This window comes from Adiantum capillus-veneris, chromosome 12 (assembly GCF_014529385.1).
Source record: "Adiantum capillus-veneris isolate H3 chromosome 12, ASM1452938v2, whole genome shotgun sequence".
NCBI classification, from domain to species: Eukaryota; Viridiplantae; Streptophyta; class Polypodiopsida; order Polypodiales; family Pteridaceae; genus Adiantum; species Adiantum capillus-veneris.
The window spans coordinates 117,464,801-117,489,608 of record NC_140942.1 but is presented as its reverse complement, the minus strand read 5'-3'; the positions used below and the strand labels follow the sequence as shown (position 1 = coordinate 117,489,608).

Sequence of the window (24,808 nt, the reverse complement as noted above, 5' to 3'; positions counted from 1 at the left end):
AATGTGTGCAAACTGAGATTGTGTGATAGCTTGCAGGCTATGCATAGTTGTTCGCAATAGTGAGCACTGGCACCATGGATGACAACCAAAATCTAAGCAGGAAACGCAGAAAGAAAGCTATTAATAGCTTACTAATATCAATAGTTTCTCAGGTCATCAAACATCAGCCAACATATTTAAGTGGCAAAATCTACCCACAATTTTCATGAACTACCTCAACCAAAAGAGATTCATGGTGCACGCGCCCACACTCTACATACACAAGCTTAAGAGTGACCTTTTAGCCACAATCTCAAATATCACAAGCTCAGAACCAGCGACCTTTTTGAAACACTCTCCTACATGAGAGAACCAACCGCTTCCAAAAAGCCACATACATTGATGTCTTTTAAATATACATGTAAACTCGAGTCACAGAAAAAAAACTACGCTGGCACAGAGTTTTGCTACAGAGTAAGCTGTCAATCTGTAAAGCAAAATAAACATGCCACTCCTCTTTAAATAATGAGTACTACCCCAAAGGTAGCACACCTCCTGTACACTACAACTAATAGAGAGCCAAAATATGTATAAGCCAATTCTCAATGAGGAATGTGCAAGTAAAACAACATGTGTGCGTGTGACACGTGTGTGTCTGTGTGTGTAAAGATCAAAAGACAATAAGGTCGTCAGTCTTCTTCTTTTTCGCACCTTGAGAATTTTCTTGAGAAGATCCCGTCTGCCCAAAAATCATATTATCTAAATCCGCCATAGCAGCCTCATCTCCTTGCATGCCACGGAAAGCTGAAGGCTTGGCAGAACTTTTCCGAATCAAACCATTCTCTGCACCACCCACGGGCTCCTCTTCATCCACGACCCCAACCGGTATCAGAGCCGGCTCGGACGGCTGATTGGACCTCACCACGGTTGATGTCGACATCTCTTCAAATTTGTTCAATACTTGTTGAAGTTCATCGTTCACATTCAGAGCCTCAAAGAGTAGCTGTTCGTCATCTGCCCCTCTCTCAATAAACCTCTGTACTTTCGTTTGTGATTGCCGGCATTGCTCAACCAAAGTAGAGGTCAACTCGTCCTGCATTCAACAAATTATTCGCCTCATGCGTAGACATGTCATATATATGAACATTTACATGAACATATGGCATGTCATATACGAACATTTACATGTATACATATTATTAGCCTCATACGTAGACATCATATACGAAAATTTACATGTATGCATACTCATTATGACTTCAAACAAAAAATATATACATTCACTGTCTATGTAGTGCAAGACTACATAAGGACACACTCTAAAAGAAGAAAATGCTAAAGGGAAAATAAGCAAAACAAAAACACATATATATCAATGTGCACTCGACCATCTCTTTATATGGACACAAAAAGTCTTTTGACTTTCCATTTTCATGGATCTTTTCATTTTCTAAACTCACACTTCACTTCAGCACTTGAAATGTTTTGAATCCGAGATTGGAGAGACCTAAGGCTCTAGTCTTCAAATATTACTTAATAAGCTAGATTCGTATAGACTAAGGTCTAAGGAAGCCATAGGAAATCTAAAGGATAGGATGAAAGGAATAGCTCGTAGATACCTTCCAAAGCAACTGTATTGACTATTGACCTTCCAATTCTTTCTCACTTTCATCTTCCATATTCTGACGTTCATTAACCCTTCAAACCAGACTTATTTGATTTAAATTGATTTTTTTCATTTTAGAGATACAGGGGGGCTTACCTCGTATAAATTTGATTGAAATACAACATACGTGCATGTATGAAAATCAGTGTTCCAGAAATATCAGTTTCGCAACCTTGCACTGTTCCTTTTTATGGATTTTCCAAGAGGAAATTTTGAAAAAATTGAGCTAATTTATCCTATTTTTACACCATTCTTCATAACTCTCTAATGCATGATGAGTTCCCTTTATGATTGCATACGCATACACAAGAAGACTACAAGTTAACTGTCATACACATGGAATACGTAAAAACGATTGAATGAGATTACTCCATCACGACATGGGTGCAATAAAGATGCCACAAACCTTCAAAACCTCCTGCTGCGGCGATGATGTTAGGACAGTGGAAAGAAGCTCCACTGCATTTCTTGCAACATCAAGAATTTCCTTAGGCTGTTCTGGTGTGAAGTCACTATAATTAGGTAAAGCTCCAGTTTCAGTAGTTTCAGAAATCATGAACTCTGGAGGGATAGCCCTTGGAGGTGTAAAGATTGGAGCCAAACTCTCTGCATCTCGACCCGGAAAACGAATTCCCCGAGACTTTAAGCTCTGCCAACAAGTTTCAAAAAGAAATGTGTGTTCATCAGAAATGGCATACAGAAAGCAAATTCATGTTTACAAAACTCTCATTCTTGGATCGCATATTCTAAATGTTTCACATAGACCCACAATCTTGTCAGATAGCGCTTATATATAGATCTAACTTAGAACACGTGCACCTCCACAATGATGACCACAATGGCGTGCAGTCGAAATAATTCATTTGAGTCAGCAGCCTGCCATCAGTGCTCATAAATTCAGCAGAAAATCCCCAATTAAACCATAAGAAATTACTGAGAAACCTCCACCACCCTACCAAGGTTAAATCATAGTGCTCCCTTGTCCAATTGTTGCACCTAAACGTTAGAAATAGTGAGCCCCTGTTTTTTACAAGGCATTCTACCCGTTTTGAGTTATTTGTCTGTTTCTTATAGGTGAAACGTGAGCTACACTTCAAAAAATACACTAAAATGCTTGAAAGTCATAAATTTGAAGGGCAAGAGTGCATGTCAAAAATCATCCCTGGTAAGCCCATTCACCCACTTGCGGTGGCATATTTCCTGATAAGTATGGTGAGAACCCTTTTTATAAAGTGTCTATGCCGCCCCAAGAGTATAAAAACTCATGTTTTAATGAAGTTACCTCTCTTGCACCAAATGCCTCGGCCCTGCCCTGCCATCATGTCCCTACCTAAATATGTCGTGCAAGTCCCTGTTGACCATATGAAGCTATTAGCAGCCTCACCCTTTCAAGAAACCCCCACTACCTAATTGAATCACAAAGGATAGCAAGCCTGTTCGCCCATGTGTCCCGGCATGCTTGCTCAAAAGACATGATTCAATAAAGGTAAGAAGGATCCCCTTCGATGAAACATTTGGCAGAAATGAACATGTTCTGCAACCAATAATGCAAGCATCCCAGTTTGTTTGCAGAGTTTTGAGCCTTACCTTGTAGGTTTCTTCGAAAACAGGGAGATAGCGCAGCTCATCTGTGGCCTCCCCCCACGCCTCGACGAGAGTCAAAATCTTCTGGCGCACGTGCGTAGCAGTAAGAGGATCGTCAACCGCCTTGACAATCTCGTCAAGCACACGCTCAGATGCAACCTCGGAGAACATTTTCTCACAATTCTTAACACAGGTTTCCAGTAGGGAGAGGGTAAGGATCTGAACATGGGGCGAGCGTGTGTTGAGAGCCAGGCGCTTCTTCAAAGAGCGCACCACATCAACACCACAAGAGGGATCGTGGTTGACCATATCGCAGATCAGCATGTTCTTTTCCCAGTCGGGCCCTTCCATGGTTTCCGAGGTTGCTTCTTCGATCTGGCGATCCATTGGAGACGGCACTTGAAAGAGTTCCTTCATACGGCCGCTCATGGAGCTAACGCCGGCACTCATTTTCCTGCTAAGCCCTGCTCCGCCAACCTTGATGCGCTCTCCCACAGAGTTTAACTTATCCATGAAAGCGTCCGACATGACCTCTGCACAGAATCGTTAATCTCCTCGTCTGCTTCTTCGTCTTCGTGGTCGTCTTCTGAGGGTTGAAATTTGAGATAATATGCAAAAAGTGGTAGGTAGCTTTTTGACCGTGGCTTGTTTTGCACTCATATAAGGGTCACTTTGTCAACATTCACAGAAACCGGCCTTATGGAACCTTTCCTCGTACCATACCTGCCGGCCAAGATTTGAGAAAACGGGCTCCAAGTAAAACCTTCCCCATAAACTAAACTAGGGAGACCCTTGAACAAGATCATGTTGATGGGCGTGAAGCTTAAGCCTCAATCGAACTTTGAATCGGCGGCAAGGGGGATAGCTTATGTTGGGTAGAAGAGAACAGGGTCAAGTTAACATGTCCATGGAGATAGCGCTATTAAAATGTAGGGAAAATTACCAAAATACTCCTCTAATTTGTGGAAATTCCCAAAATACCCCTCAAATTTCAAAAATTCCCGTAATACCCTTGTATCTATTTTAGCTGGATTGTTCACGATTTCCTAATCTTTATTCTTTTTTGACAATGTATATCCGTTTTTTAGTGCTTAGCATGTAATTTGTCACAAATTACCTCCCAAAAAAAGACAATTATGTCTAAAAATAATGAAGCAATTCATCGCCAACGCCTACATATCCAGCTCAAATTCTAGTTTTAGTATCTTGTATTCATAGACAATCAGTCTTCTTATGAAAAGCTACAACTTTTTTAATTTTTGGATAAATTTACTCTCACAACTAAGGGTATTTTCGAAAATTTGGAAAATTTGAAGGGCATTTTGGGAAATTTTGACAAAATATGAGGGGTATATTGGGGATTTTTGAAATTTGAAGGGTATTTTGGGAATTTCCACAAATTAGAGGGGTATTTTGGTAATTTTCCCTAAAATGTAAGGATTAGAGTTGGTCGCGCAGAGAGAGAGAGAGAGAGAGAGAGAGAGAGAGAGAGAGACCCATACTACGCGGGTTCTCTAGGATTAAGAGAGAGACTCTCTAGGCTTGTGTACGCAAGTGGTGCCTTATAGGCTTTAATTTGTGCTACTTGTGAGCTTCTCCAATGCTACTTTCAGGAATTCCTAGGGTAGTTTTTGAGATTCATTTAGCTCCACGTGGATAGCTTCATATGCGAGCAAACTAAATCGTGTTCTTATGCTCCTCATGTCAAACTGGATATGATAAAAGCTTGCCATGTTTTAGAGATATATACTATGTGACATTAATATACACTTAATTGTTTGGAAAACACGTTGTACTTTCTTTTTTCGGTTGTTACTCTAAAAATAAAATTTGGTCTTTATGCACCAATGTAAACACTCACAACACAAGGTCACTTTACAAAAAAATCAGTTTCTTTTTTGTTTCAAGAGATTTTTTATCGATTAGAAATAATCTTCTTTAGATAAGTAAATGAGGAACATTGATGTGTTGTCTTTATAAAACGGTTGAAAACTGGCCATGTTCCAGAGAAGCGGGTAATTTGATTGAATAGAAAGAAGGGATTTTGTGAGCATTACTTTGTCACAGAAACTCTCTATTGTCCACATTCTCTAGTGACCTCTTCATGTACTTCAAACTTACCAAGAGACGCACATCAATCAAATTAGGTCCTGGCATCGAATGGGCTTGCGCTTGCAATTGGTATTGTCATATGCTAGTATAGTATGTTGGGTTTGAAACAATGTTTTCACTTTGCTGATTAGTCCATGCTTGTCGCAACTGGAGTGGGTGGTCTAAACAATTTGCCTTACAACCTTTGAAAGACAATTGCATGACCATGTGTGCAAGTTGGTGACGTCAAATTTGGTGGTGATACAACATTCACTACAAGTGGTTGCCCATATGTGCCCACGCCTCATGTTTGAATCTCATGTGTTTGCTGCTTTGGTATATACATCAACCCAATCAGGGGTTTGGTGATTTCCTCTAATTATAATTGTTCAAAAGGGGTAATCCGTAGAGCTTTGATACGTCATTGCAGAGGTTTGCCCATAGGTGACCTGGCTCAATCTATGAATCTCATCAGCTTGTTGAATAGGCTCATTCAAACCGAACCTTGACCACGTGTAGAGATTGGTGACACTCTAGCAGGGTGTGAGGGTGTGTAACCCCGTACCTCAAAAGGGCGCTACTAACCTCATTACCATCTAAAACCAATGGTGTATGAGAGTGTCCACACCTTGATAGTAAACCCCATTCCTCTTAATTGGAGGGGAAATTCGATCAATGAGCAGTGTTAGGATTTGAAGGGCTCTCTCTTCTTTCAAAAGGCATGTAGTGGGAATTAGTACCCTCTGTCCTATGGAAGGGCATAATTTCATACACACACACACACACACAAACACATATATATATATAGACACACACACACACACATATATATGTGTGTGTGTGTGTATATATATATATATATGTATGTATGTATGTATGTATGTATTTATGTTGTGTGATTGTGTGTATACATATACACACACACACACATACATATATACGTATATATGTATGTGTGTGTGTGTGTGTATTTATATATAATGCCAAGATAATCATAATATCTTGAAAATTTAAAGGCCAAGAGTACCCTTGCTGAATTGGAATCCCCGTGAGCTCGATCATAAAACTCTCTCTCTCTCTCTCTCTCTCTCTCTCTCTCTCTCTCTCTCTCTCTCTCTCACACACACACACACACACACACACACACACACACACACACAGCAAATGCGATGGTCTCTCTCTTTCTCTCTTGGTCAATAATGTGGATAACAACCCCTTCATTTGCATGCATGTCCTCAAACTGAAACAACCCCAAGTCAACACATGGACACGCTAGCCTTCTCCTTTTTCTCACTCTCTTCAAAGAATACAAAGTTGTATTTTTTTTAAAATCATCAATATTGATCTTCAAAAAAGTCCCTTGAAAAGATAAAGCTAAATATATCTTAAGAAAGTAGATTCACAATAAATAAAAAAAAACTCCACCAAAATTACTTTTTATTATTAAGTGCACTTGAATTGGTACATTTATTCTATGTGTAGAGTAGAAAGTTTATACATACATGCGTGTGTGTGTGTGTGTGCGTGTGTGTGCGTGTGTGTGTGTTTTAGTTATCTACTTATAGTACTCACAAACGAACACACATATGTTCAAAGACCAAGGTACCCAGATAAATACAAGGTTTATTATACAAAACAAACTTTAGACAGCATGATTTTGTATAATTTAAATCTTATCAGATTGGTACAAGTCACCATCCGAATGTAGAATTTCTTTTACAAACTGCGAACCAGCAGCCATTCCTCCCAACAATATAGCAACCAAAAAGCTGAACCAAAGAGAGTAGCCCTCACCTGCACCCATAGAACAACATAACATTCAGTTAGCATTGGCTCTGTATGCAGGTGATGTATGGGCATCCTAGTTGTTATCCATGGCACATTTTTTTTTGCAAATCAACTTTATTAAGAATTGAACGAACTTTAACAAAACTGAGGTAGTCAGTTACATCATTACACTGAACTTCATCAGTTTACAAACTGCCAATGATTCTCTATTTAAGTATCTTTATAATTTATCTCCTTATTCTTGCAGGTTCTATTAAGATATGCTCTCTCCCTTGACCATGTTATGTTCTTTGCCGCAAATGTTGCTATATATTCAGCCCTAGCCGCTTTAAGCTTTTTTGAGATCTGTGCTCTCTTGATCGGATCAAGAGTAGTACTCATTCGAGCAATCAACGTATACTTTGGTAGACCCTGTTATCAGTAAACAAATGATTAAGCCGGAAAGGATCTCTACATACTATAGTAGAATGTCAAGTCAAAGAGTTTAGCGGACATTTATGAAATTCCATTTGCCACTCGTCGGTCTATCCCTATCTGTGTCCTATTCTATATCCTACGCCTCAAGGTCGAGCCCTTCCAAGCCAGAATCAACTAGGGTTATCTTTCGACCATTTTTACGCTAGAATTCATGAGTTTGTAGTTACACAGTCGTGCATGTTTACCAGTCATGCATGTTTGCACAGTCATAAAGTGTTTCCCTTGAAGCCAAAGAAAAAAGGCCGAACCATCAGCTCCGAGAAGTTCTAGCCAAGGCTAGAGGAGTACCAGCCAGCCAGAGCCATATGCAACTTTACCCCCATATCCTTCTTAGTTCGAATCCTATACCTTGCCCAATCTTACATAGTTTTTTATAAAATAATGAACCAGAATATGGTAGTAAGGGCTATATCTAAGCTAGACCACTAAGTACATAATAGAAGGTCATATTTTTTTGTAAGACTGAAAAAAAGGCATCTAAACCATAGAATATTTACGGTAGCATTATTACTCGATGTAGTGGACCAAGAATGTATAAAAACCAGATCACTACATCAAATCCAAGCAACTGATGTAGGTTAGATGTTTTGCAATAATCTATACTCAGATACTATCCAGGGTCCCCTTTTCAGAGACGTACCTTCCACGGTCAGATACGTTATTAGCCAGAGCTCGAGCTCGAACCAGAGTCAAGACAGCCATAATGCAGGCTGTATCAAGATTTTACCAGATACAGATCTGAGAAGTATTATCTCGTGCTAGAAGAGTGCTAGCCAAAGCTAGGGTTTCCAATGGAAACCCTATGCGACTTCCTCCGATAAGTACACGCTCAAGCCAGACGGGTACCCACCTGAGTCCGTTGGAATTCTATGTGAAGCATAACCATAATATCCAGCCCCACTGCATCAAAACTCCTCAGCCCGAGAAGTAACAGAACAATCTATGGAAGTATCAGTCAGAACCCTAGTACCTTACCTGGTTATAAGTATATACCAAATCTCAAGCTGTGAAGAAAAACACCAGCATTTGCATGTAAACACCAGGTTGTTTAAGCATAAAACCAGAATCCCCAATCTTTTATGTCGGCATACCAAGAGCTTCTTCCAAATTTAGTTATGAAAAATCTATAACCAAGTAAAGCATCCAAGTAATACAGTCTGAATCTACAAGTTAAGATCAATTTCCTTTTACCATAGTATCAAACAGCTTTTAGTTAGTAAACAACTCAGAAAGTCATTAGCTCTGAGAAGTATAATCCCAGGCCAAAAGAGCAACAGCCAGAGCCAGAGTTCCTCATGGAAATCTATGCAACTACACCGAGACGTATTTGCTTAGGCCAGAAAGGTACTTGCCAAAGCCAATTGGAATTTCATGTAAAGCACAACATCTTATGCCATACTTATCAAATCCCACAGTATCATCAATCCTCAGCTCCGAGAAGTAACATCACAAGTTAGGGAAGTATCAGTTAGTAACCTTTAACCCTACTTGGTTAGAAATACCAAATACCAAGCTGTGAAAAAACCAAAAATTGCATGTATATAAGCGGTTGTGAAGCATAAAAACCAGATCCCTTTCAAAAGAAAAACCAATGTTCTTTATGGCGGCATAGCCAGAAATACCAACCAGATTTCAGCCATAATGCAAGCTGTATCAAGCTTTTACAAGATCTAGATCCGAGAAGTATTATCTCGTGCTAGAAGAGTGCTAGCCAGAGCTAGGGTTTCCAATGGAAATCCTATGCGACTTCCTCCGAGAAGTACAAGCTCAAGCTTGAAGGTTATCAGCCTGAGTCCGTCCGAATTCTATGTAAAGCATAACCATAATATCCAACCCCACTGTATCAAAACTCCTCATCCCGAGAAGTAACAGTACAATATATGGAAGTATCAATCAAAACTCTAGTAACTTACCTGGTTATAAGTATATACCCAATCTCAAGCTGTGAAGAGAAAAACCAGAATTTGCATGTAAACACCAGGTTGTTTAATCATAAAACCAAAATACCCAATTTTTTATGTCGGCATACCAAGAGCTTCTTTCAAATTTAGTTATGAAAAACCTATAACCAAGTAAAGCATCCAAGTAATACAGTCTGAATCTGCAAGTTATGATCAATTTTCCTTTTACCATAGTATCATACATCTTTTAGTTAACAAACAACTCAGAAAGTCATCAGCTCCGAGAAGTATAATCCCGGGCCAAAAGAGCAATAGCCAGAGCCAGAATTTGCATGTAGAAAACCAGATTCCTTTGAAAAGCAAACCAATGTTCTTCATGACGGCATAACCAGAAATACCAACCAAATTTCAGCCATATAGTCACCAAAACAAAACTCAGAGTACTTTATGTCACTACCAGATTAGATGCCAAATAAAACTAAGTGTGAGTGTAGGTATGCAGTAAAAAACCGAATTTTTTCACTACTTGCAACCCGAATGAACAGAACTTTCCATCTCAGGGAAAGGTTTCCACAGTACCAAGCATTATTACTATTATATTGTGCAGAGGAACTCGACCTGAGAGGAAGCAGTAGCCAATGGTTGGACCTCCAATACTTGCTTCCCTTTCGCCATGGTTTAATACACTCCAAGTACTCCTTCTTATGCACTAACCCTCAGTTACCACACAGAGTGTATAAGGATGAGGGAGACCCTCACCTTTTATACATTTGCAGCTTGGATTAGCCCGAATATCCTTTGACTTGGAGCTCAGTTCCAGCTATGCACTTGGGTCGCCTTGAATGGCCCATGTGCTTCGTCATCGCTCTCGCCACCTACGCTTCCCAGCTTCGTCGGCTGAATCAACACGCTGCAGAGAATCCGCCATCCCTCTTTACGCACTCTGAGTGAGTCCCTATTCTTAGAAAACCTCACTTAAGGGAAAATTTCCCTTTTAAAACCTTTTATAAAGCCCAGCTTCCCACGAGGCAGGTTCTATTGCATAGATCTCAATTAGATTCACTTTTTTATTTAATTCAAAGGCTTTACCATATCACCTAGCATGCATAGATGATAGTGTTTAGGTTTTCTCCCATCAATGGTGTTTGAAGTTGTCGTAGCCTAAAATTTTCCATTTTAAGCTAATACTCCTTGCCACTTGTGTGTGTGTGTGTGTGTGTGTGTGTGCCCACCCATACCTAGGCACATACCTAATAAGGTCGTAGACCCATTAGGTATGGGCCTACTTCCTTAGTAGATTGCAAAGAAACCCAACACCTATTCTGGCACCCGGCCAATTATTCAGGCAAATTTCTTTAGTAATACTAGCAACTAATTCCTTACGTAAAAACCCATTATTACAAAATTTTCCAATCAGCTTGTTTATTTCTTCAAATGCAGAGAAGTTATCTGACGAAAAGTATATTATAAGTGACAGAATACCTAAGCAGGTGTTACTCGCATTCTTAATCGGTCTGTTACTTTTCTTTTTAACGAATTCAGCAGGACTAAGTGACAGATTGTCTCGCTTCCAAAAGAAGCGTGTAGTGTAATGGCCAGTGTAAGGGGAGTGAAGTTGTATCTCCATGTTTAAAAAACAGGTTCTCTTAACTATAGTCCTACCATCTATCACCAATTCTTCCAGTGAGGTAGGCTCTATCATGAGGCAAGGTGGGTAAATTTCTGCTAGTTGATTTTGAAGTTCTGATTGTTTATACTCAATAAATCATCCATGAATCTAAACGTGTTATTGAAGGCTACCAGTTGTCTGGCCTCATCATAATGCTTCATTTTAGAGCATACCCATTTGTATTCAAAATACAATAAGTATAGATTACACATTACAGATGAGCAAGAGAACCCCATAGGTATTCCCATTTTTTGTCTATAACAGTTTGGCCCAACCTGGATAAGGCAATCATGTAATATCCATGTAATTACCATAATAAGAGAATTTTTTCCAAAGCACATCAGTGGTTCTCTTTCTGATTTTTTAACCCAACCAACGAGATCTTTTCAAACCCTTGTGACTTACTGTTGGAAAAAGCTAGGTTAATTATCTCTTCGAGTACTTCAATAAGGCCATAATTTCCTGAGAGAGGAATGTTTTCATAACATTGCATGATATCAGTAGTAAAGATACAATAGATATCGGCATGTAAGTTGATAAATACCTCTGCTGAATTCTTAGCAAGCCAGAAGGTACAAGACTCTATCCCACTGAACCTTTTAAGATTAGCTCTTCTTTTCGCACAAAGATTACTCATCTCAGTCATGATAAGATTTAGACAAGAAGTTACATCTTTCGTAATATTGGAGAATATACAGTTCGAAGCATCAGAAATCCATTTGAACTTTTGTTTGTGTTTTTTAAAAGTTGGGAACAAACCGGAAGCTTACTAGAAGCTTCAACGTAACCATGCTATCCAAATCTCTCAATAATGCTAGAGCTACATCCTTCAGTGTTTCATTTTTCTTTTCAAATTCAGGTCCCCCCAACCTTATCAGGGCAGCCTCATATACCAGTTTTTTTACAGATAACTGATACAGTGTTTGCAGCTTTATCAAGCCCGACAATAAACCACTCACAAGTCGTCTCATGACATTCTTGCATAATTTTTGGTGTGACCCAAGTAGTATTCATACTGAGCCATTTTATCGGCAGAAGATTAATCTTTTGATAAAAGATAGCTTCTAGTTTCTCAGCAAGATCCTGTTGGATCTATTGCTCCAGTTGGAGCTTTAAGGCTATGTTAGCCAGACATTCTATAAGTGTAGAAAATGCCATTCTAGGGTTTAGCGGTTCCACAGGTATGTGATTCAAACCCATTCCAAGTAGATTTTGAAGAGAAGAAGCCTTAAGGATAGCAAGGTTGTCGTACAGACATGCGAACCAAGTGATTTGAACTCCTTACAGACGGTAGTAAGATTTCCATAGTTACATCTTAAAATAGGTTCATATCTCAAAAATTTATTTGAATACACAAGGCTTTTAATAGTTTCAGAGTATTTCTAGCCAAATACCATATTTTCTATCAAAGAATGATCCCCATATACCAAATCAAAGCATTCTATAAAAAATTGATTTAGGTGAAAAGAACTCAAAAATTCAATGAATGAAACAAGTACTGACAATCCTCGGCTTTGCTTGGTAGATAGCGCCTCTCGATTTCATTGACCCCTACCTGCACAGTCACATTTCCAACAGATGTTTAATAGGTAGTCCTCGACCTCTTCCTCTTGTAAAGCTTCTAGACTTTCCTCTTCCAAAACTGGAGTCAGCATACGAAGATGGGGTAAGAAAGGAGGTAAACGTGGAATTTGGAGTTAGTAGTGTGTTGGGTCTCTTTTGAGAGGGGGATTCATCATCTTCAAAGTTAGGTTTCAACAGACTCAGATTAGTTTTTATCCCTTTGTAAGAACCATAGGTAGTCAGGAGCATTCCTGGTTCATTTGCCCCTAGCTCTTTGAGCATTTCAACCATCAAAGTACGAAATTGTATGAAGGCAATTTGCGCTAGATCTAACTCCTTGGCTTGTCCACCTAACCATGAGCAGATGAGAGTAAGATGAAATGATGTAGGCTTTTTGGGAATATAGATTCCAGATTGTTGATGGAAAACCAAACTGCATGGTCGAACCATATGATGCTAGACTCACAAGACGCTTTAGGGTCCAAAAATCTGCAGGCGCACTTGAGATAGGGCCTGTAAATATTCCAGACCGATTCTGCATAATAGTCAGCATTGCTTTTATTGAATTCCATGAGTCCTTTCGTTCTCACATAAAGTCCTGCATTAGACCCACACTTCTTGGAGTCCAAAAAATTCATGTTGAATGGAGCTTTAATTAGCTCACCTTTGTCTAAACATTGCACTCCTTTGAGTATCTTTAGTCGAGAGTCCTCCATTGTGGAGGCCGGTAGATTTGCCAAAAAAACCCAGGTCTCTATAGAAATAGGAGCCAGAAACCCTTTATTAGGGAGTAACCAAAGTTTGTGCTCCACCCCTAAGGATTCCACCTCAACTTGCCGTATTGGTAAGAAAGGAAATATCCTGGAAACCTTAGGGACTAATTCCAAAAGCGAAATTCTTTAACTGCTTCTGTACCCGTTGCATCCCTATAGAAAAGACTGTTGGTAGGTGGGAGAATAGGAATAGTCGGGGCTGTGAAAAACTGGGGCCAAGTCCACATTGCTTTCTGAGAAGGTTAGCAAGTTCAGCACCATCAGATGAGAACTTATCCAAGTCCTCTTTATGTGCCTTAGAGATGGTCGGGACATTTGCAATAATACCAGAGATAGCTGAAACACCATCCTTACTGCTTTTGACTAATATTGCTAATGTTTTGACCCATTTGTCAAATGAGACTGTGTGAATAAGGGAGGTATTAGGATTACTCGACAAGGCCACAATAAGAGCAGATGCTTCAGCATTCTGAATGCATCTTAGAACCAATAGTGAAGCTCTTGAGAGTGGCTCCATTGGCAATTCCAATCCCTGATACAAGGAAATAGCCTGAAGAAGGCGTAGTTAGAGAAATTTCAAAAGGAAAATATGTAAACGGTAGAATCTTAGACTAAGACCTAAATTTTAATATAGTACTCTGGTAGCTTTCTCAACCTTCAACCAGTCAGAAATAATTCATGATGACTGTGTGAGGTTAGCCCCTCTAGTTCAGATTGAATGTAGACTATGATCAACCTGTCCTAGAAAAAATACCGGGAGCTTGGTCCCGACCCAGTGGTAAAACTGGATCTACGTGCCAAAGGTGTGTGTTTAGTTATCTACTTATAATACTCACAAACGAACACACATATGTTCAAAGACCAAGGTACCCAGATAAATACAAGGTTTATTATACAAAACAAACTTTAGACAACATGATTTTGTATAATTTAAATCTTATCAGATTGGTACAAGTCACCATCTGTATGTAGCATTTCTTTTACAAACTACGAACCAACAGCCATTCCTCCCAACAATAAAGCAACCAAAAGCTGAACCAAAGAGAGTAGCCCTCACCTGCACCCATAGAACAACATAACATTCAGTTAGCATTGGCTCTGTATGCAGGTGATGTATGGGCATCCTAGTTGTTATCCATGGCACATTTTTTTTTGCAAATCAACTTTATTAAGAATTGAACGAACTTTAACAAAACTGAGGTAGTCAGTTACATCATTACACTGAACTTCATCAGTTTACAAACTGCCAATGATTCTCTATTTAAGTATCTTTATAATTTATCTCCTTATTCTTGCAGGTTCGATTAAGATATGCTCTCTCCCTTGACCATGTTATGTTCTTTGCCGCAAATGTTGCTATATATTCAGCCCTAGCCGCTTTAAGCTTTTTTGAGATCTGTGCTCTCTTGATCGGATCAAGAGTAGTACTCATTCGAGCAATCAACGTATACTTTGGTAGACCCTGTTATCAGTAAACAAATGATTAAGCCGGAAAGGATCTCTACATACTATAGTAGAATGTCAAGTCAAAGAGTTTAGCGGACATTTATGAAATTCCATTTGCCACTCGTCGGTCTATCCCTATCTGTGTCCTATTCTATATCCTACGCCTCAAGGTCGAGCTCTTCCAAGCCAGAATCAACTAGGGTTATCTTTCGACCATTTTTACGCTAGAATTCATGAGTTTGTAGTTACACAGTCGTGCATGTTTACCAGTCATGCGTGTTTACACAGTCATAAAGTGTTTCCCTTGAAGCCAAAGAAAAAAGGCCGAACCATTAGCTTCGAGAAGTTCTAGCCAAGGCTAGAGGAGTACCAGCCAGCCAGAGCCATATGCAACTTTACCCCCATATCCTTCTTAGTTCGAATCCTATATCTTGCCCAATCTTACATAGTTTTTTATAAAATAATGAACCAGAATATGGTAGTAAGGGCTATATCTAAGCTAGACCACTAAGTACATAATAGAAGGTCATATTTTTTTGTAAGACTGAAAAAAAGGCATCTAAACCATAGAATATTTACGGTAGCATTATTACTCGATGTAGTGGACCAAGAATGTATAAAAACCAGATCACTACATCAAATCCAAGCAACTGATGTAGGTTAGATGTTTTGCAATAATCTATACTCAGATACTATCCAGGGTCCCCTTTTCAGAGACGTACCTTCCACGGTCAGATACGTTATTAGCCAGAGCTCGAGCTCGAACCAGAGTTAAGCCAGCCATAATGCAGGCTGTATCAAGCTTTTACCAGATACAGATCCGAGAAGTATTATCTCGTGCTAGAAGAGTGCTAGCCAAAGCTAGGGTTTCCAATGGAAACCCTATGCAACTTCCTCCGATAAGTACACGCTCAAGCCAGAAGGGTACCAACCTGAGTCCGTTGGAATTCTATGGGAAGCATAACCATAATATCCAACCCCACTGCATCAAAACTCCTCAGCCCGAGAAGTAACAGTACAATCTATGGAAGTATCAGTCAGAACCCTAGTACCTTACCTGGTTATAAGTATATACCAAATCTCAAGCTGTGAAGAAAAAAACCAGCATTTGCATGTAAACACCAGGTTGTTTAAGCATAAAACCAGAATCCCCAATCTTTTATGTCGGCATACCAAGAGCTTCTTCCAAATTTAGTTATGAAAAATCTATAATCAAGTAAAGCACCTAAGTAATACAGTTATGGAATTGATATTTTATTATTTATTGCAGTTGTGACAGGTGGAAAAGACTGGACCGAGCTAGGCATATGCGAATGGAAATATATATATATTGTACATTTTATTATTCAAGTGCTCTTTTATGAGCTTTGGCCATTTATGACCGGCCGGTCAGTTTGTACTCACATTTGACCATTCAAGAAATCTATAAAAAAAATACGTGCAAGAGGGAAATGGTCACTCTTGCACGGGGGGAGATTGCACCCAGTGTTTGCGTTGCTCTTCTCACCTCTGCTCTCTTCTCCCTCACCGTGCCAGCGTAGCACTCCGCTCTAGGAGGTGCGCCTGCACACGCTCTCTTGTCCTCTTTCGCTCTCTGTCTCTCTCGTATTGCGTATGACTCGGAGTATGTTCAATGATGGTTGCCAGGTATATAGTTTTGTCGATTTATGGCTTGCGATGTGCTATTTCGAGTATTTTGCAGGGCACTCCGCGCTCCGACTGTAGCACTGGTATCAGAGCGCGGGCTATGCTCTTGGCTAGGACCAACAATCGTGGACGTGAAGGATTCACCTCCCAGGAACATAGATCTGTGGAATTACGCACCCGAGATAAGTGCACTTATCCAATTCTTTGTATTTTTATCATGTCTTCTTATCCCTCCTTGATATTACTTGTTACTTGTAAATCATGGGATATCTTAATATTAATCCTTCATTGATTTGTAATTAGTGAAAATAATCAAAATAAGATATAGGAATCATGATGTTTTTATACTGAGCAAAATCTAAAAATTGCTAATTTCTCAATTAGCACTCGATAAATATTGATATAACTTGTTAATACAATAGTAGGTTGCACGTGAGATTAGGGATTATTAAAAATCATACTTCATTAAATCGAAGATGTGTATAAGACAAGAAAGGACTCTTTATATCGAAAGAGGCTTTGTTAATTTTTGCAGTAGAAGAATAGGAATCATCACAAATTTCTTCAAAGGAACTCTCTTACCAGTGTTCATCTCAAGGCGGATTACTTGTGAGAGAATGGGGGACATTAGGACCCACAACATCAAGACTATTGGTGGCAGCCACAATCGCACTCACTGAAGTGACATAGGACAACAACCCCACCCCGTTCCGTAGCGTGGGCGTGCACCCCACTAATTTTATATATATATATATATATATATATATATATATATATATATATATATATATAAACAGCCTGACACAGACGTTGAGAGGCGGTAGTGAGATATTACGCTGCGTATGGAAGAGGCACTAGATGATGGCACTGGGTAGCATGAGATTGATGGCAGGATTCTCTCTCTCTGTGTAATTCGGTCGACTTCTACCAACTCTCTAACTCTCTCTCGGCCAACTACAATAGGTTGCGCAGCCCCCACACACATACAACCATGCACCCGCCGTTCCAAGCCACTCATAGCAGTTGTCAACCCTCTCTCACACCCACCATCAACTAATCAAACTTCACAGCAACGCAAAACAGTCCCAGTTTATCTCTCTCTCTCTCTTCCCCCCCTCGTTTGCTGTTGGCGCCAACACCCCACCCGATCTCTCTCTCTCTATCTCTTCCTCTTCTCCCACTCACTCTAGCCGCCATGCATTCCTCTTGCAATTTACAGATGCATAACCTCTCTTTTTCTCTCCCTCTGTCATCAAACTGCAGCGCCGCCAACCACTCTCATGCAGATGCTACCAACCATACCCACCAGCCCTTGCTTACGACTAACAACTTTTTCATACTCATAGTTAGTGTCGATGGATACACATGCACACACCCAAAGCGAGCATGCAAATGACCAGTCAAACTCTCTGTCTCTCTCTCTCTCTCTCTCTCTCTCTCTCTCTCTCTCTCTCTCTCTCTCTCTCTCTCTCTCTCTCTCTCTCTCTCTCTGTCTCTCTCTCTCAAACCCCCTCACGTCACCCATTTGTTCTTTTTGTGCATGGAATTGGTAGGCCACAACCACACACACACGGTTTGTATCTCTCTATCTCTCTTCAGCCGCCGTCCAAGCCTAACTCTCTTTCTTTAATTTTCCCCACCCCCCTGGCGACTGCACACACCCTGTGCAGGCTCGTAATGAGGTGCCCGACCTACAGTCGCACCATTGCCATCAAAAGAAAACAAAATATATTTATTTTATTTTATCTTGTGACTCAAACACACTCCCAGCGCATGGCTTCTACCAGCCACAACTCCACCTTCCCTTTCCACCTCTCGTCGACATCTTGCAGCTGCCAAAATCCATGCTTTTAGTTACTTGCCTGAGTGCGCATCTCTCCCCTTCTCTCTCTGAGAAGATCAGCCACCACCAACAATCTTTCTCCTACCAATAATCGTCCAATTGTCTCTCTCTCCTTCTGCTCGCTGCACCCTCTTCTGTTGCCATGCATCAAGAGAGCAGCCCTCGAGACTTCGCGATCGGCCAAGCTTTCACTACCTTCCCCATGCAGAGGAAGCTGCAGTTAAAGAAGGGGCTCCAATAGTGTGGAGAGGGTCGGCTCATTATCCAGCAGCCTTCTCTCTAGTTTTTTGTGACTAAAGCACTGGTTGGGTGTGTCAACAACGGCCTCAAGAGGTGGTGTTTTCTGATACTGGCGGGTTCTACAGGTGGCGCACTCTACTGCTTTTTCCACCCCAACATCCTGAGATCTGCAGCATCCGCCAAAGTAATCCGCCGCCAGCTTCTATCACACTCCTGCCCCGATTTTTTTTGTGAACTAAAGAACGTCCTTGGGTTTGTTTCCCACAAAATTTTATCTTTCCCTCAGATTTTGGACATGCAACAATATTTGGTTTTACCTTCAATCACAGCAAGACACTTTACTTTCACCCATTGTCTCTCCTTCATTGATATGCGAGAGATTGGTCCAACGTTCTCTGTGGAACACCGTAGCACTATAGAAGATCTTCGCCATGGCGTTTAAAATCCATGCTTTTGTATTAGCTATATTGGCAATGCTTTTGCTATTTGTATGCAGCTTTACTTTTAAAGACACTCCTTTCTCTATAAATGCATCGATAGCTCCTACTCAATTTGAGGCTACACCTATTGTTTTGTCAGAGGCTACTACTCTCCTTACGCTAAGGGACATGTTGGGTATTAGAGTCGCTATTGGCTTCAAAAAGCAGATCCCTGCCAAGTTTGGGCTGGCATTCCTTGCAAAAATGGTCACCCGTATGCCATAATCTTATCCAGACTGAAAGGATAGCATCAAGAGTTCTGCATCCTTTCTTTACAATGGATCCTCTTTGGAATTTGTCCACCCTCTCTATTTTTAGTTCTTAAAGCTTTGCTTCACTTGTCATGATTCCAGGCAAGTTGTCCTACCTACAATAGCTAGACTTCTCCTGCTCGTAAGGGGCATTATTGAATTTTCAAGGAGCATGGTTGTGAGCTGAGACACACTTTCCCCAGGTGGGCAGAGCTGTAGTTTTCAACCTTGCCGTTTTGGTTGTATCCATTCAAAGATGACCATCGAAAGTAGTTCCTACTAAATTTTTCACGAGAACTTCTCTTTGAGAGAGCAATGGTGAAAATCAAATTTAGGATCAGAGTAATCATAGCAACGTTTGTTAATCGAGTTAGGGCTTGCCAAAATCAATTTTCCTAATTTTAAAAAAAAGGGCACACCTAAAGCTCTTTTGTGTTTTAGCTCAAAATTCAAAGATTTTCAGGTATTCACACTAAAATTTGTAAAACTTGGCCGATTTACTTAAAGGAAAGCATGGAATCTACCCAATGGTTTACTATTTTTAGCTAGTTTCAATAACACTGGTGAAATTTTACTAGCTTCTAATTTTCTTGCGACAACAATCAATGGGTTTTATTAAAAAAAAAAAACTTACTCACATATACAGTCCACCTCACCGATATATGACACCCATCTGTACGACTTGAACTTTATGGCATCTGTACTTTGGTTTGTTCTACCTTGCATGACATTCCTCAAATGATGAATTTTGTGTTGCTCTTTATTTTCAAGAACTTGTTCAAGCATTTGACGATTTGGATACTAGTCACTTCTTCAAACCACCTCCAGGTACGTAATTTATCCTTGTTTTCGACGATATTTTAATTCTCCTTAATGAACCCATTCCTATATATCTATCTCTGGCTATCAATATATGCAACATATCCCATCTGCCTATACTACAATGACATCCCTTAATATACTCCTATAATATTACTCACTTTCTTTACTTCCTTGAAAGTTTATACTGTTGGTGCATATATTTAAGGACACAAAGTCAAGTACTTTGCAATAGGGATAGTACCATTGAACAATTTGAAAGAAATCAGATCTTTTACTTCTTTGTATTTTCTTATGGCATAAAGCATCCCTAAAGAGGCAGCACGTCAGGTGTACATTCGCCGGTTTAGGCAACACCGATCACAAAATCATGCTGCAGTGACTGGCCACCACTGCAACTGGTATGATTTTGCTACCTGGGTACATAATGAAAGTGATTTGGATTTGGACTTATATTGTGAAATTGGAATTTGATTGGGATTTGGTATCTGATGATTATTTTATCACGGCAGTGTTTATGTGATGAGACTTGACATTATGAGATTGCTGATGAGTGTGACCAATGATATCGTGATTCATCAGGGTATGACATATACTGCTTATTCTAGGGTATGGGACACTAGAATAGGTAGTATGTGGATGACAGCAGGCATAAGCAATGTTGACTAATTTTATGGATTTTTCTTTTACTATTTGATCCAGATTTCTAATCATTGTTTCTGACAAGTATTGTTTGCAGATTTTTATCTTCGCAACTGAGGACAGTTGCTTTCCAATGGAGAGGTATGTTATGGAATTGATATTTTATTATTTATTGCAGCTGTGACAGGTGGAAAAGACTAGACCGAGCTAGGCCTATGCGAATGGAAATATATATATGTTGTACATTTTATTATTCAAGTGCTCTTTTATGAGCTTTGGCCATTTATGACCGGCCGGTCAATTTGTACTCACATTTGATCATTCAAGAAATCTATAAAACAAATACGTGCAAGAGGGAAATGGTCACTCTTGCACGGGGGGAGATTGCACCCAGTGTCTGCGTTGCTCTTCTCACCTCTCCTCTCTTCTCCCTCACCGTGCCGGCGTAGCACTCCACTCTAGGAGGTGCACCTGCACGCGCTCTCTTGTCCTCTTTCGGTCTCTGTCTCTCTCGTATTGCGTATGACTCGGAGTATGTGCAATGATGGTTGCCAGGTATACAGTTTCGTCAATTTATGGCTTGCGATGTGCTATTTCGAGTATTTTGCAAGGCACTCCGCGCTCCGACTGTAGCAAATACAGTCCGAATCTGCAAGTTAAGATCAATTTCCTTTTACCATAGTATCATACAGCTTTTAGTTAGTAAACAACTCAGAAAGTCATCAGCTCCGAGAAGTATAATCCCAGGCCAAAAGAGCAACAGCCAGAGCCAGAGTTCCTCATGGAAATCTATGCGACTACACCAAGACATATTTGCTTAGGCTAGAAAGGTACTAGACAAAGCCAGTCGGAATTTCATGTAAAGCACAACATCTTATGCCATACTTATCAAATCCCACAATATCATCAATCCTCACCTCCGAGAAGTAACAACACAAGTTAAGGAAGTATCAGTTAGTAACCTTTAACCCTACTTGGTTAGAAATACCAAATACCAAGCTATGAAAAAACAAAAAATTCCATGTATATAACCGGTTGTGAAGCATAAAAACCAGATTCATTTGAAAAGAAAAACCAATGTTCTTTATGGCGGCATAGCCCGAAATACCAACCAGATTTCAGCCATACTGTCTCAAGCTTTTACAAGATCTAGATCCGAGAAGTATTATCTCTTGTCAGAAGAGTGCTAGCCAGAGCTAGGGTTTCCAATGGAAATCCTATGCGACTTCCTCCGAGAAGTACAAGCTCAAGCCAGAAGGTTATCAGCATGAGTGCACAGCCTGAGTCCGTCTGAATTCTATGTAAAGCATAACCATAATATCCAACCCCACTGTATCAAAACTCCTCATCTCGAGAAGTAACAGTACAATATATGGAAGTATCAATCAAAACTCTGGTAACTTACCTGGTTATAAGTATATACCCAATCTCAAGCTGTGAAGAGAAAAACCAGAATTTGCATGTAAACACCAGGTTTTTTAATCATAAAACCAGAATCCCCAATTTTTTATGTCGGCATACCAAGAGCTTCTTTCAAATTTAGTTACGAAAAACCTATAACCAACTAAAGCATCCAAGTAATACAATCTGAATCTGCAAGTTAAGATCAATTTCCCTTTTACCATAGTATCATACATCTTTTTAGTTAGTACGCAACTCAGAAAGTCATCAGCTCCGAGAAGTATAATCCAAGGCCAAAAGAGCAACAACTAGAGCCAGAATTTGCATGTAAAAAACCATATTCCTTTGAAAAGCAAACCAATGTTCTTCATGGCGGTATAATAACCAGATTTCAGCCATATACTCACCAAAACAAAACTCAGAGTACTTTATGTCACTGCCCGATTAGATGCCAAATAAAACTAAGTGTGAGTGCTAGGTATGTAGTAAAAAATTGAATTTTTTCACTACTTGCAACCCAAATGAACAGCACTTTCCGTCTCAGGGAAAAGTTTCCACAGTACCAAGCATTATTACTATTATATTATGCAAAGGAACTCAACCTGAGACGAAGCAGTAGCCAATGGTTGGACCTCCAATACTTGCTTCCCTTTCGCCATGGTTTAATACACACCAAGTACTCCTTCTTATGCACTAACCCTCAGTTACCACACAGAGTGTATAAGGATTTCAAACTCACATACTCGCCAGCTAAGTGAGGGAGACCCTCACCTTTTTTACATTCGCAGCTCAGATTAGCCCGAATATCCTTCGACTTGCAGCTCAGTTCCAGCTATGCACTCGGGTCGCCTTGAATGGCCCATGTGCTTCGTCATCGTTCTCGCCACCTACGTTTCCCAGCTTCGTCGGCTGAATCAACGCACTGTAGAGAATCCGCCATCCCTCTTTACACGCTGTGAGTGAGCCCCTATTCTTAGAAAACCTCACTTAAGGGAAAACTTCCCTTTTAAAACCTTTTATAAATCCCAGCTTCCCACGAGGCAGGTTCTACTGCATAGATCTCAATTAGATTCACTTTTTTATTTAATTCAAAAGGTTTACCGTATTACCTAGCATGCATAGATGATAGTGTTTAGGTTTGCTCCCATCAATGGTGTTTGAAGTTGTCGCGATGCTCCATCCCAAGGATTAGATCCCCATAGTACCTTTTAATTCAATAGGGTGTGAATTTCATATTGTAGGGGCCTTTGCAGAAGGGAGCCTAAAATCCTCCATTTTAAGCTAATACTCCTTGCCACTTGTGTGTGTGTGTGTGTGTGTGTGTGTGTGTGTGTGTGTGTGTGTGTAGGTAGCTTTCAATGAAGGGAGCCAAGGACATCAACTTAACACAGGTAGTGTTTAGAGATTCTTCAAAAAAAGATACTTCCATTAGGTTGGTAGTTACAACAAAGTGGTTTTTAGAAGAGTCTGTGTGTAGAATATAGAAAGCTTCACAAACGATACTTGCATCCATTATGAGAAAAGGAACAAGTTAGTACTTCACTAATAGACTGCAAGTGTCTTGTAAGTGGAGTACTTGTTATCGATGTCTACTATATGCTAAACACAAATAAGAGAAAAAAGTACTTGTGTTTTTTCTTAAACCTGAGTAGGGAGATCCATGTAAAATTGCTTAGCGCTGTAAGTCCCAATGAGGAAGTCCTACAAGATGAGAGCCTCAAGATCAAAGACCACCACCTTCATATATAGTTGAAGGTGCTCCATGCATGAGAATATTGACGGGAATTGAAGGCAGTTAGAATTGTAGAATGTGGCGGTGAAGGAGAGGGAGTAGTGGGAGGGATGGGAGAGGTGGTGGACCTGCATGAGGTTTTTCTTCTCGCACCTACCATGCAAAGTTATGTCCAGATACTGGGATAGTGGATTCGTGTAGGGCGGTACTTTGATTTAACCCTCTTGCATAATATCTTCCCACGTCACTTGGTACACTTATAGATTTAGCCAAAAATCCTTAATGATAGGAATTTTAAAACTATGGGGGGTTCTACATAAATCTCAAGTGGAGTAAATTTTTGGAGTGTGTAACCCTCCATCCAAACCCACACTAGGTCATGAATATTACAAATAGAGAGTCCACCAATGGAGGCACTAGGCCCCCATCAGGGACCTAATACCCACCTTTCGAGGCATGAGTTGACTTTGTTGAACTATTTATAAAGTTACAGTTTCTCTGAAGATTCTAGGTACTTGTAGATGATTTTCCAGAGTCTGATTCGCTCAAAACCATTGCTATAGAAAGCCTTTACAAGGTCTTTGATGTCTTTTCTTTCTTGCTCTGCTAAATGATTACTGAATATGATGGGTTATATTTGGAAGAGGATGACTTTGTGTGCCCATCCTGTCATTCCATTGCTGCTTCTATGGATAAACTTAAGCACCTTTATTGGCACCATCAGCTTCTTACTAATTCTAGTTCTTTAAAGCTGGTTATTATGAACTATCAGCTTCATGCATAAGAAATCCATATGAAGGCTTTCTTATGAGCTTTG

General features: G+C 40.0%; 1 protein-coding gene across 1 annotated transcript; it reads right to left on the bottom strand.

The window, feature by feature from the left end:
* Nucleotides 1-359: 359 nt before the first annotated feature.
* LOC147446386 (Target of Myb protein 1) lies at nucleotides 360-3,853 on the bottom strand. Its single transcript, XM_086525626.1, has 3 exons — nucleotides 3,233-3,853; nucleotides 2,052-2,294; nucleotides 360-1,072 (listed from the first exon to the last, which is right to left on the bottom strand). The coding sequence occupies exons 1-3, from the start codon at nucleotides 3,755-3,757 to the stop codon at nucleotides 650-652; spliced, it is 1,191 nt and encodes a 396-aa protein (XP_086381752.1). The 5' UTR covers nucleotides 3,758-3,853; the 3' UTR covers nucleotides 360-649.
* Nucleotides 3,854-24,808: the final 20,955 nt, after the last annotated feature.

Bases quoted from the DNA above. Each gene is read 5' to 3' on its own strand.
- LOC147446386 (XM_086525626.1), bottom strand. From the start codon at position 3,757: ATGTCGGACGCTTTCATGGATAAGTTAAACTCTGTGGGAGAGCGCATC. The intron at 2,295-3,232 runs GTAAGGCTCAAA...ACTTGTTGGCAG, and splicing joins TTTTCGAAGAAACCTACAAG to AGCTTAAAGTCTCGGGGAAT. The intron at 1,073-2,051 runs GTTTGTGGCATC...TGTTGAATGCAG, and splicing joins CGCAGCAGGAGGTTTTGAAG to GACGAGTTGACCTCTACTTT.